This window comes from Sprattus sprattus (genome assembly GCF_963457725.1).
Source record: "Sprattus sprattus genome assembly, chromosome: 15".
NCBI lineage: Eukaryota > Metazoa > Chordata > Actinopteri > Clupeiformes > Clupeidae > Sprattus > Sprattus sprattus.
In genome coordinates, this window is record NC_137913.1 from 19,065,391 (window position 1) to 19,083,505 (window position 18,115).

General features: G+C 40.1%; 1 protein-coding gene across 1 annotated transcript; it reads left to right on the forward strand.

Annotated features, from left to right (window-relative positions):
• Positions 1-325: 325 nt before the first annotated feature.
• Positions 326-4,709, forward strand: npffr1l2 (neuropeptide FF receptor 1 like 2; the record flags this gene model as incomplete). Its single annotated transcript, XM_080852616.1, has 3 exons — positions 326-689; positions 2,857-2,956; positions 3,707-4,709. 3 exons carry the CDS (start codon positions 326-328, stop codon positions 4,707-4,709), a joined length of 1,467 nt encoding a protein of 488 aa, XP_080708742.1.
• Positions 4,710-18,115: the final 13,406 nt, after the last annotated feature.

An 18,115-nucleotide genomic window follows, 5' to 3' on the forward strand; every position in this document is an offset into this window, starting at 1 on the left:
CTGAGGAGGAAGCCATATCATGCATTAAATGCCTGTCCAGATCATTGCTATCTTAATGCTTTCTAAACTGGTTGATAGGCAGATGGATGACTTGTTTAGTTGTTTGATTATTGTTTAGTTGGTTCGCTAGATTTGTCACAGTGCTATTATAAAACGTATACAAATGCTAATGACATTATAACTGAAATAAACAGCAACACTAGCTTGTTTTACTATAGTGCGTATGTCTTTTGCCTGAGGAATCTGATTGATCTTTCTCTTCGTCATGCACAGGCGGTGCCATCTCTCTATTCCACCCTGAGAAACTCTCAAAGTTGGGGACAACATGAATGAAGTAGCATTGGAGATGGATGCCTGGTTAGACCCTGCGGTGCCCCTTATTGATATACATTTCTCCTGGATTGGGAACGTTACCAATGGCTCAATGAGCAACATCTCCGCTGGCAACAGCTCCGATCACCCATACCCTTACTATCAGCATTCCCCTCCTGTGGCAGCCAGTTTGATCCTGGTCTATCTCTTCATCTTTCTACTGTGTATGGTGGGAAACGGCCTGGTGTGCTTGATCGTGGTGAAGAACCGGCGCATGAGAACCGTCACAAACCTCTTCATCCTTAACCTGGCTGTCAGCGATCTGCTCGTGGGAATCTTCTGCATACCCACCACCCTTGTGGACAACCTCATCACAGGTAATCATGAGGGTCATTTTTTAAAAGCTAATAATGAAAAAAGTCACCTTCCTCTGTTAAGATGACTGGAGGCACATTGCAACCACCCACTCAGTCCCTGTCACATTGTTTCAACCTCTCAGAAAAAGCCACCTGATGCTTGTGAGAAGTAGATAGGGCCCCCAGTACATTTTGGCACAATTTATGTGAGTGCCAATACCAGGAATTTTAGCTCTGCAGAAGATTAGTATTTGTATGCATAAATGGTACCTTAATGCTGAGCGAACCACACTCATGTCTTGTCTGAGAGATCCCAGCAAGGGCACATTTAACGCTTGTATGGATGAAAAAGCATCCTGGCCATTCAGTGCAGGTGCAGCTCAGATATGAGACATTTAAAACATGTTTAGTTCTGCCAGGGGGAACACTTTCAACCCACTTACTCAGATAATGGACTCGCAGACCTTGAATCAGGCCCTTTGCCGCCTGAATTTGGAAAATAGACTGTGGAGATGAAGGGATGTCTGGCACTCATCAGAAAACCATGTGAGAGAAATCCCACAATCCAAATCCAGCTGCTTTGTTTCAGCCCAACTCTACCATAAAGACTCAGGAGGCAGATTTGATTGATTTGAATGTTTAATCTGAAAGAGGATGTTACAAAATATAAAAAAAACAGATATGTGTGCTTTATGTGGGCCCTGTCCTTGGTTCCACATGAGAGGTTACACCATTCTATGAAAGCCTGCCGTCAGCTGTGAAAAGCCGAACTCCAGTTATCAGGACAATGAGCACGGCATTGTGAAAACAGCAAAGAGGCCTGTTGGGCAGGAGTTTTAAGGGAAGGAATTGAAATTGGTCAGAAATAAGGAAGGACGGACACAAACAACAAATTCTTCCTGGTAGAACTTTCACATAAGCTGCCATTTCCTGGATGTGAGGAGAACTGTATGGAACTGTACCTCACACAAATCAACCTTCAAACATGTGGTCCAAAACATATAAACTTAGACCAAAACATGACTTTGCCTTTGCTAAGCATGAAACAATTGACATGTAACAATAGTTGTATAGCACAGAAAAAGGCAAAAACAGTTATACCTAAGAATAAAACACAGCTTCCCAATGTTTGCTTATACAATATGGAGAGGTCACCATGAGAGGCCACTATGAGAGGTCATGCCAATAACTGCCTTTTTTTTAAATAAACTTCCACCTTCAGCATATCTACATGTGTTATTGTTTTTCACTATTTGTGAAGTTATAATTTATTTGATCTGCAAATGTGCCTAATGGGAAGAATTGAAAAGTGAAACACTTTGCATTCAGTCTAAAGGCTAGAAAATTTCCTCCCAACTTGGGAAATACTTTGAACACGTTAAGCCTTTACCTTTCCTCCTTGTAATACAATGGAGCCCAGACTCAATTAACCAATAAACCTTTCTCCTTTGAAGCACAGCATGTAAAAAGGTACTTTGACCTTCAAGAATTCTTAGCAGAGCTTTTGTTTTTGTGGTCTACATGTGAACAAATGTAGATTAACAAAATCAAAATCCTGTAGAGATACATTAAACACTAATATGAAGGGAAAACTAGCAAATTGCCATAATTATGGCCAGGATTTAGCATTGGCCCATGGTGCTGGACGAGGGAAGTTAGCTAAGTTAGTTAATCACATACTTTTGGAAAAAGCTACACATGAGGGACAGAGTTAGACTCTATAAAGGTAGACAGAGATTACATGTCCTGTTTGCAGTGTTCATTGTCCATTGTTGAAAAAGAATACTGGGTCTAGAGAAACATTTAATAATAAACAGAGAATGACAAACTCATTATCATTTTAGTTGTTTAGCTGAAAGGATAAAGATTTAGGGAAGCACGGCAACAGTTTTTTTTCACCCAGTGGAATTTTTTGAGTTCCGTAAAGCAATTTTCCTATGTTTTGTGAGACAAGATTTAGACAGACATAGTATACAGCATATCTTCAACTATAATAGAAAAGGCCCAGTGATCAATGACATGTTTTAAAACAAGCACAGAAAACAATAGGCCCTCGCAAACAATCTATCTATTGTACCATTTCAGTCCACTAGAAATTGCTGTTATAACTCTCATCTCATCTTTCTATGAGACAGGCTTTGTTCCAATGAAAACTTTATCAGTGATATTTACATTACCTCTACTCTAGGCTGGCCGTTTTCCAACATGGTGTGCAAGATAAGTGGCCTGGTGCAGGGGATGTCTGTGGCAGCGTCTGTGTTTACCCTCGTGGCCATCGCTGTCGACAGGTTTGTGGAGATGGAATTGTGTAAAGATTACATGGGTAAAGGTGTGTGCACACATGGGAACTGGGAAGATTAACAGAGACGTATTAGAATCTTGAACAAAGACAAGATCAGTTCATATTTTGTGAGCCAAGGCATAGGAATACCAAACCTGGCCTTTTAGTTTTTTATCATTATCATACTACATCATCCCCTCCAGCTGGAAAGCAGGTAATTCAGTAGAGGAGGACATTATGTGTGTTATAACTGTGCAGTCTGCTTCACATTTGTACTGAGCAAGCCCCTTTAGCTCATTGCCTCTATCTCCTGATTCAAAAATGTAATGTAGTCGTGTAGATGGTTGACGGAAATGAAGGGAGGACCTCAACTCTCTGAATGAGCCCCGGAGTTTCAGGTCTGAGATGGGGATGCAAAGGTTTGCTGCTGAGCTTGCTGCCTTAGATACTTTGCTTAGCTGTGCTGATTAGCCAAGACACAAAGACTTCTTCCAGGTGTTTTAAAGCTTCTGAAGGCCAAGTTATAAGCGTTCTAAATTCAACCCTGAACATGCTGGAATGCTGATTTGGATCAAGGGCTATTCTGAAACACTTGCCTGCTATTTGTATTTTCCAAGTACTTTTCACTTTACTTCTCAGGACACAGCATACATATGTTAACAGCATTGACTTACATGTTCTTGGCTCTAGAGTTTGATATATATGCTGAGGAAATCCCCATTGATTTATTTTCAATCTTTTCCAATCCCTCCCTTAGGTTCCGCTGTATTGTGTACCCTTTCCAGCCTAAACTAACTCTGCTTGTTGCCAAGGCAACCATAGGAATGATATGGGTCCTGGCCATAGTGATAATCAGTCCATCCGCGGTGATGCTGACTGTGGAGCGAATGGAGGACCACTACATGGTCCACAATCAAGACTACAACCACACTTACCCCATGTACAGGTGCTTTGAGAACTGGCCCGATCCCGAGATGCACAAAATCTACACCATGGTGCTGTTTGCTCACATTTACCTGGTGCCGCTCAGTCTGATCATCCTGATGTACAGCTGCATCGGGGTGAAGCTGTACACCACCACCGTGGTGTCAAGCGGGGATCCTCACGAGACGCCGGCCGATCCCCCCGCTCAGCCACACGGGGCCAGGCCACTGGTGTCCAACAAGAAGATCAAAGTCATCAAGATGCTTAGCATGGTGGCCCTGCTCTTCATGCTGTCATGGCTTCCGCTGTGGACTCTGCTGCTTCTGATCGACTACGGCGACCTGAACAAGGACCAGCTAGAGCTGCTGACCAGCTACTTCTTCCCATTCGCTCACTGGCTGGCCTTCTCCAACTCCAGTGTCAACCCTATTATTTATGGCTACTACAACGAGAACTTCAAAAGAGGTTTCCAGGCCATCTGCCAGAACTTCTCCTGCTGCTGCCCCCTGCAGAGTGGGCTCAGGCCCAGAGACAGCAGAGAGGGGGGCCAAGCCAACAAAGCTTACAGCCTGAGAAACATGCCGACTAACACCAACGCCCTGAACTTCGCAGCGAGAAACCGAGTGCACACCGGCAAGGACCTGCAGGAGTCGGTGCACATCGAGCTGGAGCCACAAAAGAAACCCTGGAGATACGCTGAGAATGGCGAGTCGGAAACAGTGCCAGGGGACAGCTCTCGAGCCAGTGACACGAACAATAAAAAAGGTCCTCAGACTGAGAATGTAGAGATGATGAGCCCAAACAGTGCCAGAATAAGTCAGGCCTGGGACCATTAAGGACTGATGAAGTGTGTAGAAGCACAAAGACAAAGTGTCATTGAGATGAAATATACACACCTCGACCAGTGCAGTATTGTTGTTTGCAGCTTAAGGAATTATTATATCTTGTCATATTCTCCCCGTTCAAACTACTGAGAACAAGCACATGAAGAAAAGTACTAAGTGTATGAGAGGACAATGAGCCATTAGGTGAAGAACAATTCAGCCTTTCAGAAATGTAAAAAATTAATATAATTTTCTCCAAAAAGCACTTTGGGACATAAAATGGGTTCAGTCTGCAAAATGCCTGTTTAAAGGTGATGCTAGAGTTGTTGTTAAAACAAAGGAAGCAACGCATAGCCTTGGGTGAGGGCATGGATCAAAACAATGTTATGGTGTGTTTACAAGTAGAGTGTATGGGTGGGTTTTTGGGTTGCTGTTTTTTGTGTGAACCTCGGGTGTGTGCATGAGTGTGTGCATGCCAGTTTCTGGCTGTGTGTATGTGCATTGAGTGTCTGTGTGTGGGCATATTGTAATTACATTATATGCGTGGTGTTTTTTTCCTGTGTTCTGCGAGTCTTGTTATTTCTGGGTCGCATGCCAATATTGTGGCATGTGACAGAAAAAATATGTAGGCAGTTTATTATGAAATGTACGCGTATTTTAAGGTGGAGGTGTGAATCTCATCCCAATGCCCTATACATCAGCCTTGTGCTTCACAACACGTATTGCATTGGCACCTATTCCAGGAATACTTGGGGGTTGTGGCACTCACTACAGCAATTCAACCGCAGACCCTTAGGGCTGAATTTAACAGAGTACACACCTCCAGTTTAACCTCCAACCCAACAATGGTGTCACTTCTTTGAAAAAAAGTTGTTAGTTGAAGACGAATTCAGTTTGTCATTCTAGTAATTGCATAGTTTTACATAGTACATACATAGTTTTGCTCCTGTTCTTACGGCAATGAATTTAACACCGTAGGTCAACTCTTTGTCAACACAGATGTTGTGACCAGACATCAGGATCTACCAAAAGCTGTGAAGCAGAAAATTACAGTATGTCAATGATGGCATTTCATTGTATTAAGGGTAAATAGGCTGGCAAACAATATGTATATAAGATGTATCATAAACAGGGGAGAAATTGTGAATAGCATTAAGTAGCTGTAAGCAGAGGGTTTCTGTAAGTGGATCAGGTAGAAAAGACCGCAGCAGCATCCCACAGTGGAGATGGTCTAGAGCAGTAGGGGATGAGAAGAGACAAAGTGAGTGGACAGAGCTAGGTTGCCTTATATGTGTATAATTACAGGTTATGGTGATGAGGAGTAATGTAATCACAGTCATCAGCATTTGCTGGCAAAGGTCCTGCTATATAGTAGAGAGCAGAGACATGTTAGTAAACAGAATATTATTATACATACACAACAACCTTATTATCTAAACATCAATCTCAGTACACCATTCCACTGGCTATCCAGGGTAAAGGCCGGCCCATGCTTCTGCAACGTTGGCTTCGGCTTGGTGTGAGGGTAACACCCTCAGGGATACAAACCTGGATTCGGGTAAGGGGAGAAATTTGATACAGACCCAGGTTAGGGTAGGGAGGGGAAGGGGCTGGGGGTGGTAGTGCCTCCAATTGTGCTTTTTGGTACTTGTGAAACTCTAAGAAGACTTGCACATTGGGACAAACGATGTCTTTGTGGGCAGGTGTGGACAATTCATTCCTTGAAGTAATTTGGAGCAAAGCCATTTAGAGCATTGTACTGTGCGTTAGAAGGAGTACATTAACATCAATAATACTTTTGACAGGGAGTCAGAGTAAAGAGGCCAGTACAGGTGAGGCATGTAGTAAGTGTACGAGCGGCAGCGTTCTTGATGAGTTCGAAGCTCTTTAGTAAGTTGTTGCTAAATCCAGTCGGAGTGCATTGCAGTAGTGTACTGTAGTGGCAAAGTAATACATGCGTGGAATCGCTTTTCAGCATCTTGAAGGGATAGGATTTTTCTGATTTTGGCATTATTGCGTAGATGAAAAACTATTCCTTTGAGAACTGTTTAATGTGTGAGTCGAATGAAGTCTTGGTCAATAGTTACATCAAGATTGTGTACCTTTGTGGTGGATGTTAGTGAGATGCCATCAAGTGTGAGTAAATGACTGGACAGTGTCATTCTAAAGTGTCCAGGGCCTAAAATCATAACATCAGTTTTAGCAGTGTTAAGGTTTAGGAAATTGTTAGCTACCCATGATTTTACATCTTTCAGGCAAGCTTCTATCTTAGGTAGTTGTATAGTTGTGTCAGGTTTCATGTTTAGCTGGAGTTGGGTGACATGTACAAGAGAAGAGCAGGGCAGTTTACTGAAGAGGAGAAATGCTGTTTTGTCAGCACATTTTCCATCTGTACAATCCTTTTTTCTTCAACAGACTGGGCTATGTACTATATTCCTGCACTGATTGGAAGAAACCATGCTATAAAATAACAATTATGGTAATGAGTGTAACCGTTTGCTATGATGACCGTGATTATGCTGTGTTACGCAAAGAGTAGAATATTTTTGAACTTGGTGTACAAGTGTAATCTCCATGGAACGTGTGTGGTGTTTTATGATTCTGACCACTGCATGAATGAGTCCTGTAAATCACTCTTAGAATATGTTCTTAGCTAGATGTGACTCATTGTTAACGCTACACTGATTATAAAAATTGAAGCTTGAAAGTCTTCAAGGAGATGTTTTATAATGCACCTGGTTTCTTTCCAACGGCAACACCTGAAGATGCTCTGACAATCTCCTAGTCCTTGTCTCTGTCTTCATCACTTCAGGGACTTCAACTAATTACAGGCAGGTACGTGGGTGAATTCTGCATCAGATTCATTCAAAAAATGTCTCATGTTCTGAATGTCCCTAGAGCACCCAATACAAGGTACTGAGTGACACTTAAGATCAACGTTTTGTTTTGGGATAAAAACATCTTGTCTAAATAAATTAGGCTTTGCTTTCAGTCAGTTAATTCAGAGTTAATTCCTTCAATTTCAGATTGGGTTTCCATTAGACTTACTATTTATCTTGCTTGTGGGACAGTGAAATGCTACGCTTTAAAGTGGTTAATATTGCTTAATAAAATATCTTGTGCCTATTGTCATTACAATGTGTTACTGTATTTGTAGTGTGTGAGGACAGTGTTTCATGACTTTGATGAGATATTAGCCATGGTTTCCTCATCAAACTTCATTGCTGCCAGCTGAAATCACAAGTCTATCAGTCAACAGTGCAGTTGTTTTTGATGACTCTGCATAATGCATACAGTGTTGTATTTATAGGTGTTGTAGGGTGCGCTACCCAGCCACCAGGTGAGGGACATCTCGGAGGCTCTGCCAAGTTGTCACACGCACACATCCAGATCCTATTTTTACAGTTTACATGGAGCAAGTGTGTAGGAATATGTATTAGATTGTTGTTCCATCATTTCAACTAACTATGAACGGAGACATCTCTGTTTCAAACTGCTCTGGACAATTTGCCTTTCATCAGCGTCGTAACAGCGGCATGGACATCAAAGACCACTTTCTGAATGTTTCCTTGTGCTTTGAATGTTAACTTTCTTTTCCATGTCTTCATTGTGATAGAGTGATGAAATAAAAAGAAAAAAGGAAAGGATTTTGTGTGAAAATGTTTTCTTCTGTATTATGTAGGTTTAGCCATATGACAAACAGTATGTCACCTAATTTTGTTCTGACCTGTATTTATTTATTTTTTCAACAAAATGCTTTTAAGTAGCTCAAGGATGCTCTTAATTTATTGAATTATATTTCAAAGATTTCAAAGATTGAAGCACCCCAAATTTTGAAACAGTATATAATTACAGATACAACCTTTCTGAAGCTTGACAGAGTTTTAGCCCAACTGGGGCTTTGTGCCCAAATCTCACCAGCTCAATATTTAAGTGTTGGCTGGGAGTGGAAAATTGGCGGATCCATTCACCAAGGAGTAAAGAATGATTTCAATTATGAAATTAAAGGGGAGTGCTTCAGCAACGTGGCTGCACTCAAGAAGCCAGCAGCAATCTGCAAGGACATTGAAAGTTATGTTTCTTGAGGAAATAAACATAGCACAAAAAGGAAATTTGTGTTTGGTAGATTATTTCTTTGTTGTAACAATGCTTCTTGGCAATAAATCTTATACCGTTGCACAGCCTGTTTAGTTCCCTTTTAAATGGTGCCACATTTGTAAGGAACATGAATTTGTGGGATGAGAAGCAGAGCTGAATATGTGGGTTGCACCCATGAAAAATTTGCCAGCTTTCCTGAGGCATCGTGTGTGGTAGGTGTCCTGCAGGGCTTGGAGCTCCCTGCCGATGATGAACTCCGCAGACTTGACCACACTACGAAGGGCCTTGACTACAGGAGTGAGGAGTATAATAACAGGAGTGATGAGTTTAATTACAGGAGTGATGAGTTTAACTACAGGAGTGATGAGTATAATTACAGGAGTGATACTTTCTCTACAGGTCTGACATGCTTTATATGTAGGTTTAGCCGATTTATCATTTTTATTCAGCTGCACCTTTGACAAAGCAAACTATAAGAGTGTTGAGTTTCACTGGGGATCTGATAAGGTGAGCTCAAACATGTCAACAGTCATGAAAAATACTGTTCTCTGTTAAGGCATGGTACAAATATGTAATTATTTATTTTACAAGGGTTATCTCTCTAATGACCCCAAAACATCTTTACAAAACAAACTCAAAGTACTGTAGATTCACCGCATTCGTCACTGTAATCAAAATTCACCGCATTTATTGTATCCAGCTCATCATCATTCAGGGTGAATACACTTTAAAAAAAAAAAAACATCACTGTAATTGCCATGATCATGTACTAATGGTTGGAATTATAGTCAAAACTAATTATTCTTTTCTTTCTGGGGACCCCTTGGCACCCCATCAAGGACAAAGATCCCTAGGCTATGGTCCCTGGACCCCACTTTGAGAGTTTATAGAACTATTCTTAGGTTTGTTTTTGATTATTTAAAATATGTAAATGTGTACAAACTGTATATGCTGTGCATCATCTATAAAGAGATATATTATATTAAAAAAAAAATGAATCTTAATAAACCCGTTTGTACTCTTTTTTCCCCCCTTGCCTAATGATAATTGATAAGAGAATCGGATCGATAAGCAGAATCGAAAATGGAATTGTAATCGTTAAAATCGTATCGATTCCCATCCCTATTCATCACATCCACAGCATTCATCGCATCCATTGCATTCACAGCATTCATCGCATACTTTGAGTGTACCATCAGCACACATACAATACACGCACTTATTTTAGTATTTTTTTTATATTTCTTAAACATACAGTCCATTTAGTGTTTGTTGCTGAAGTGAACCTGTATTTTATATTTAGTTTATGATGAATTCCTAAAGCTTTCTTATTTTTCTCACTGTTCCGTCTCTCTGGTGTTACTGTTCAAGAGATGAGGCTCTTCAAAGAGCAGTGAGGTGCAGTGTCCTTGGCGGCATCACCCTGCCTGTGTCATCCATCACTTCTTCCCTCTTGCTATCACCTCCGCTGTACCTACGCAACAGCCTGTCAGATTATAGACCTGCGCGCCAATCACAATGGACTTGATAGCACAAGAGTCTCCAGCATCTCACACAATAACAAAGGTCCCAATTACGATGATTGCAACAAATCACTCTAGGCTGATTGGCTAATGGTGGGACCACATCTGTTACTTTGTCAAGCCTCTTGTACCATTTGTTATTCTGACGATTGTTTTGGTATCCCTCAAATTCCATTTAGATAGTAATTTTAGCACAAGGATTTAATGAATGTAATCAGTCAAAACCCTTTTGGTCATTGTCTTACTGATGCCAGAAATCACTGGACAAATAATGGAGTTGATGATTTTAAGTGCAGTGTTTATGTTAATGTTTGTGATATTTAAACATTTGTATTAGTTTATTTGAAATATTTAAAGGTGAATTGTGTAGGATTTATTGTCATCTAGTGGCGAGGTTGCAGATTGCATCCAAATGAATACCCTCCGTCCCCCCCCCCCCCCTCTATAGTCTATAGAGCCAGTCTTATGGTTGTATGTTGTGAGCTACTGTAGAAACATTGTGGTGCAACATGGCTTCATGAAAGAGGACCTGCTCCCTATGTGGAAATGAATGGCTCATTTGAAGCTAAGGAAACCACAACGATTCCAAATTACAGGTGATCAAGCACTATTGAAAACATAATTATGAATACTACATTCCATTTCTGCTATATCGCTCTAAATCCAACACACTGTGTCCTAAAGCTGAAGATGATAAAGCCTGATTAGTACATTGTCCTCAGTAGTTATCTATTGGTAATACATACTGTATCTACGGCATGCAGAGTGAGGCTTTTTTTACTTGTGGTGATGGTATAATGCTCTGATCATTTTAAGAATTTCGGCACTTTCTGTAAGATTGTGTGTTCAGACTCTTCCATTTCCCTGCCTATAATACCTGGCTGGTGCCCTGGCAACCATGAGAAGGAGTCTTTCAACTGAAGTGACGTATTACTGTGTACCTGCGAGAGTCTGGATATAAAGATATGGCACTCAAGAGTCACAAAAACTCAAAATGAATAGATGAATGTGCTTAGTTTATGAAATTGCAATTCTTTAGAGTTGTTTGTGTGTCATAATCAAGGGTGTCAGTTCGTTTTTAGAAGTGGTGGGGACAATAACCATAAGCTTGAGTGTGGTTTGAAAAGTGCTGGGTACCCTTATGTAAGATATTCATCCATTCAACGTTGCATTACAATATGCTGTGCAGTGTATTGTCAGGTGTTGAAAATCCCATTCGAATAATAAAAGTTGAAAACCACAAATTGTGTTTTGGCTTGTTTTGCAAAACGGCGTTGGAAACACCAGGGTATTGGCTCGGGATATGCAATACTAATACACATAGGACATAGAACAGTGTTGGCAATTTAACACTTCTCTTGACATCAACAAAGTTTACCAGACAAATGCCAGACTGTGAAGGGGGTACGAAAGAAACGAGGTACTGAGCATCAGCCAGCGGCGTAACAGTGACTTGACGGGCCCGAGTGCAAACTATGTTAATAGGCCCCCTTACCGTTGTAATGTCAGGTGAAAACAATGATAATGCAATTTAGCGAGATGCAGGCCAATGTACATGATGTACAATACACATTAGGGGTTGCTACAATATGTTGTCATGAAAACACCAATGAACACAGTATTTCATCGATCAAACTGATTCATGACTCATTATTATTGTAGTTTTGACATTTTCTCTATATTTTTGTTTAGTTCTTTAGGTTGGTGTTTGATTTCACTTGAGTTTTAGTTAGTGAAACAGATCAGGACAAGCAACCAAAAAGTGCAAATCAAGGGGGAAATACATTTTCTTTTACCTGCAATTCTATTTCATTTAAGTTCATGTTCCATTGAATTATTTTATTTCAGTTAACAACATAATTTTTCGTTTTTCATATAATAACACTGGCGTGTGTGTTGTGTGCAACGATGTGTGTGTGTGAATGTGTGAGAGAGAGTTTTTTTGTAGTATTCATATTGGGTTCTATTAAAATAGTAGCAACCCATGTGAAACCACTGACTGTAAGCCTTTTGAAAATACTGCAGCACAGATATGAAGACACACTGTAATTAATTGAAGGAACCTTCATGACTTTAACCAAGAGCTCACTTCACCCAGTGGGCATTTGTCCTCACCTTGGAATCAGGCGAATGGGTTGGCCATGAACCTCTGTCAAAGTGCCAAACCATGAGTGGGATGACTGGTACGGCACTGAGCAATTTTGGACAAGCACTTATTACGCCGTTTGATGAACTTGCTGGCAGCAGATGTCATCAGGTGTAACTTTTGACTGTGACTCACTATCCATTTGATTTTAAGCTCGGGTCCATTCCTTTCACTGGGCAGTAAATCACACCGAAGGGGAAATGTTAATTAGTGCACAGTGGCAGGTCACGGTAATTGTGCTCCTTAGTGGCTGTGAGGACATAAATGTCACGCAGAAAAAAAGATAATTGTCAGGGTGAAATGGCTTGCACAACATTGGAAGCTCTATGGAGGTGAAAGTGTTTCCTAAAGCAAACATGCATACTGAGATATTCTGATGTATAAATCGTTTGTTGTGTCCTGCTGCTAACTAGCAATCTGCTTGGCTTTTGATTGCAACATAATCAGGCGAATGGGTTGGCCATGAACCTCTGTCAAAGTGCCAAACGCATGAGTGGGATGACTAGTACGGCACTGGGCAATTTTGGACAAGCACTCATTACGCCGTTGGATGAACTTGCTGGCAGCAGATGTCATCAGGTGTAACTTTTGCATGTATGAAATCAACTGAGGGTTTGGCAGGCTAATAATTAGTGAATTAAAGAGTGGGCAAAATTGTTTGCTGTGATCAGTTTAATTGCACCACATATTAGTTCTTACAAGACCTGGCTCTGCAGCAAACAAGACATACTAATGAATATTCTGAGCAAAAACACCACTACTCATCTGAATAGGACTGATTTAACTATGGAGATAGAATTTAGTTTGAGGTTACAGAAGATGCCATTGACAATCTCGCTGATATTATTTGCACCTTTGCGAATACTGAATAACAAATCAGAAAATCGCCTAGAGAAGGTGAGCCAATGTGCAGAACGTACATTGAAGATGACCTTTTAGCAGACCCATCCCTTACAAAAAAGATGATTACACTTTCCCATTGAAAGACAGAACTGTGAATGCTATGATGACATGCATGGAGGGTAAGGAAAGACTATGATTACAGATGTGTTTAAAAAATTACTGAATTCCACAGAAGAATGATTGATAACTCTCCATTCAGAAACTCTTGTAAATTGGGTTGAGTAGCCGGCTCCTGAAGTGCAGGCAGGTCTGCGGGAGGACTACTTTGGTGATTCCCACAGAGAACAGATTAAGGAAGGGTGAGAGGGTAATAGGTTGAGGGCACAGGGTCATCATCAGATGGCATATACTGCAGGTCTTGATTCGCTCTCTCCACATTTTCCTTTGTTTGTGAGTTTTAAGGTAGTGTCAATCTGGGCCGTATGTGGCCTTTTCCCTGGTGTGCAGAGTTCAAAATGAGCTCCACATCTCCGAGATGGAGCATGGAAACTATCCTGAGGGGAAAATCCCTCAAGAAGGAAAGGCCTCATAAGTGCAGTGTTTGGGGAGTAGCAATCAGAGTTCTATCTCAATGTGATGACCTCTTGATCGAGCACAAGAGATTGCTGTACACCATATGAGGTATATAATCTCCATTCTGAAAAAAAGAAAATGTGGAAGATACTGTTTTGTACCATACCATCTATGAATAAGAACCCCATTTAAAGGCAGAATGAAATTGATTTCTGCATACATTCAGTGATGATTGAATGGATTGCCTGCAACTTATTTTCCAGATGAAGAAGCAGAAAATATATTAAGAAATTAGTTTCTAAATCAAAGACCCCTTAATATTCATTGAGGGGTGCTGCATGATCTCAGAGTGATATGAAGGGAACATTTACTCACTACACTTTTCATATGTTATTATGTGAAATTATTAAAAAAAAATCATTCAAAACAATCAATTGATATTCAAGCAATGTCATAAAGCCCCTCTTCAAAGTCAAGTTGACATGCATGTGAACTCCTAATTACAGATATAGAATTATGCTCTTGAGATATGTGATTCAGATGGATGTCTTTGGGATGAACAAAGGAGTGTATCCTATTCTTTAGTAGGTAAATACAATTAACCTTGATGGTCAAGATTGCATTCCGCTTCCCTTCTGTCTTTCTCTGGATGCCCTCACTTTAAACACCTAAACATCACACATCATTTTACAACAGGTGCTTACTTTCAGGTAGAAACACATGGGGATGTGATGGTCCGTGAAGTGTGCGATTTTGGACTCTTCCCAGGGCTATTCCTACCCTTTTGAAATCTTTTGGGTACGGAACCCTTCACACAAGATATGTTGGATACGAACATTTAGTATCAATTTTTTTTTGTTGCTCACAATTGCATGACTTCACAATTGATGTGATATGATTTCATGTTCAGCGTTGAGTAGGCTATTAATACTTAACTATAAATACAATACAATTTTGTGTTAATTTTGTGTTGATTTCAACCAATATTTTCGCTTTCTCTGTCATAAATCATTGTTAAAGATTCAATATGTTTGCTAGCTTGCCAGCTTGCTAGTTCTCCATATATGTTTAAAAACAAGACCATCATGTTTATTTTTTTCATTTATTAGCTTGCCTGACTACACACTCACTGCAGTAGTCTCTGTCGATGGGCATTTTTCAATCAACCTTAATTTAATATGGTTGGTGGTTATAGTAACCATCAATATAGAATAATGATTACATTTTGTTCACCAGATCTTGTATAGGTGTCTTGTATAGAAAATTAATGGACTCCTGGCAGCAAATGAGAAAAAAGTATTTCTCAACGTATTATATATAAAAGTATGGTGTGCTGTTTCATTATCTGAGCAGAGAAGGCCAGTTGAGGATCCAACTGATGTCGTTTTCAATGATGCTCTGGAGTAGGAGATTTATGGCGTAGGAAGATGGATGATAGGGAAGACCCTTGAGCTTTCTCGAGGCTTCAGCAACAGCAACCATCTCTATGAGTCATCACCCCTTCATCCCTTTAGACTCAAACCTGATTTTCCTTTCATTTCCACATGAGACTCCAACGTGCAACCATTCCATTACAGGTCTGGCACCCGGACCATTGGGTTAAACCCCCAAGAAACTCAGAAAAAATGTGAAAAAATATTGAAGAGCAGGCCACAGAGTCAGACCTTTTGAGGGGTTCCTTGATTGACACAGTCAAGCAGAGCACAGGAAAAAGAGCAGAGAGGGAGAGAGTGAAAAGAGTGATAGTGATAAAAGACTGCAGGCAGAATAATTATCTTTCCAGCCCTAGAAGGTTATGCTCTGTGTGCTACTGTGATGACAAAGTAAGACTCTAAGGTTAAACCACTTAGATTTAATAAGAGCCAGCATTCATTATTGATTAAGGGTTATTTTAAATGGCACAGTCCACCTGCATTCCTATAATCAAATGTAAAAGGTCAGTCTGGCAATTTTTTGCTTAATTCTATAATTATACTGAATGGAGGTAGAAAAATAGTTGTGCCAATTTAGGTGATGTAAGTGTATACCGTAAATCCTCAAATTGTGGCCAGGGCTTTTATTTACTTAGGCTGCACAGCGCACCTGCCTTTATTTGGGGCAGGCCTTTATTTCGTATTTATCTTCTGTTATAGAATTTTATAATTTAAATCAAATAATGGGAATACCGTTAATTACAGTAGGCTAATATCATTCATTGCATATGCGTTCAACACTTGCTGCACATCACATAGCGCTTTATGTGCAGTGTCAACGTCACAATAAACATTGAAGTTATGGTCTCCACTGTCAGCCACGGAGGAAAAGCTTTGTTTTTAATCATTTTTCTAGACACTCTATTATGCTTATCGTGGACTGAAAAAGTACATTCAACGAGGCTGGTTTCCATATCCAGGCTAACCTTTTTTCTACCTCCACCTGCTAGTCGAGCTCTGGTCTTTTTGGCTGCATTCAGTTAATTATTTAGCTTCTTCCAGTATTGAATTCGTCTTGAGTCAAGGTCAAACTGCTTTGCTGCTTTTTCTCCCAAATGTTCTTCAGCATACACCTTCTCTTTGAATTTAATATCAAAATTTCGCCTTAGTGCCATAGTCTACTAGCCTGACGATGTCATACTCATAATTCTAGTCAGGAAATGAGTCTGATACTGCTCCATTGAGCTGTGATTGTGGCGTGTGTTTCAACGAACCAGAAAAGAAAATACCTCTTCGCTCAATTGGATACCTAGAACCAATCAGAGCAACGTAGTATGACCATCTGATACATTAAACTTTTACCGGATCCCATAGGAAGGACGGCAAAAAAAATCTTTTCGATCAACAAATGCCTGAACCGCGTTTCTCTGTTCCTCTTTCAAAATGAATGCGCTGTCAATATCTGTGAGATATGCATGCTCACGTTATACTAATTAGCAGCGAGCCTAGCTAGCTCCTATGTGTTTCAATGGATTTTTGGTCTAAGCGTTAGCAATAACCTAACAATAATGGTCTAGAGCAGGGGTCTTCAACGTTTTTCAGGCCAGGGACCCCAGAACTGATGGCGAGATGAGCAGGGACCCCCTACTATATAAATTGCATAAAATTTTGTTAATAATATACTGGGCCTAGTGCCAAATAAGCAAAGCTACCCTGTTATTGTGTATTCAATACTAAGCTATTCAAATAATACAAAGGTTAATATATTCATTAACATTTTAATTTTTTAACATTGAATTTAACCTAACATTTTTGAACAACGAATTTAACTTAAAAAATTTTAACATTGAATTTAATTTAACATTTAACAACATGAAAGGTACAGGGTGGCCGTGCCACTGCCATTTCTAAACATACATCTTGCAACCAACTCTGAGCTAACAATTAATAACAACTTATTAAAATAATTCACAGATATATGTTTTTATTTCATCATACATAAAAAATGGACAGTGAATCCTCAAGCATCTGTCGATGGCACACATCCTCCCACATTAGTGAGATGTATCTTCTTTTCAATAACTCCTGACTGACACGATCCAACGGATGACGGAGGAGGAGGAGTCTGGCGCATGGAGTTGTGTTGACAACATAGATGTTATAGTGAGATTGACAGGTCAACAAACCAATCACATCGCTAGCAAGTTGTTAAGATTGTAGGTAGTAGCATGCTAACATTAGCTAGGGGGCTCATACACCTGGCAAATCCTCTCAGACTTATTTTTCAGTTACAATTAACGTTTTTTGACCTTGTACAGTGTCTATTTCTCTTTATTCATTTTTTTAAATCTAAGCAAAAAAATGTCAAACTAACAATTTATAGGTACAAACAAGACCAGCTATGGAGTTTGGTCCGCCATCTTTTATTTTTGATCTTCGCGTGCTTTAGACTTGAGCAGAAACACGATCTGATTGGCTAGTGCCTGTGCTGTCGTATTTGCATGAAAGGTGCTGTGAGTGAACCGGTGCCCAGCTTGAGAGAGCTCCTGTGGGTAGCTGAATGTGTCGATTGGACTAAACGATAACATATTCTCGATCAATTTATACGTTCGCTACAATATGTTGGATTGATGTTAATGTAAATTTAAAAAGAATAATTACAATTCTGATTCGGAAGACATTTAAATTTGTGGAAAAAAAATTGTCTTATCAACCAAAGATTTCGCGACCCCCCTGCAGTACCTCCGCGGACCCCCTGTTGAAGACCCCTGGTCTATAGAGCTTCAGTTAAGACCTACAATACTCTGCAACATTTGTGTTGCA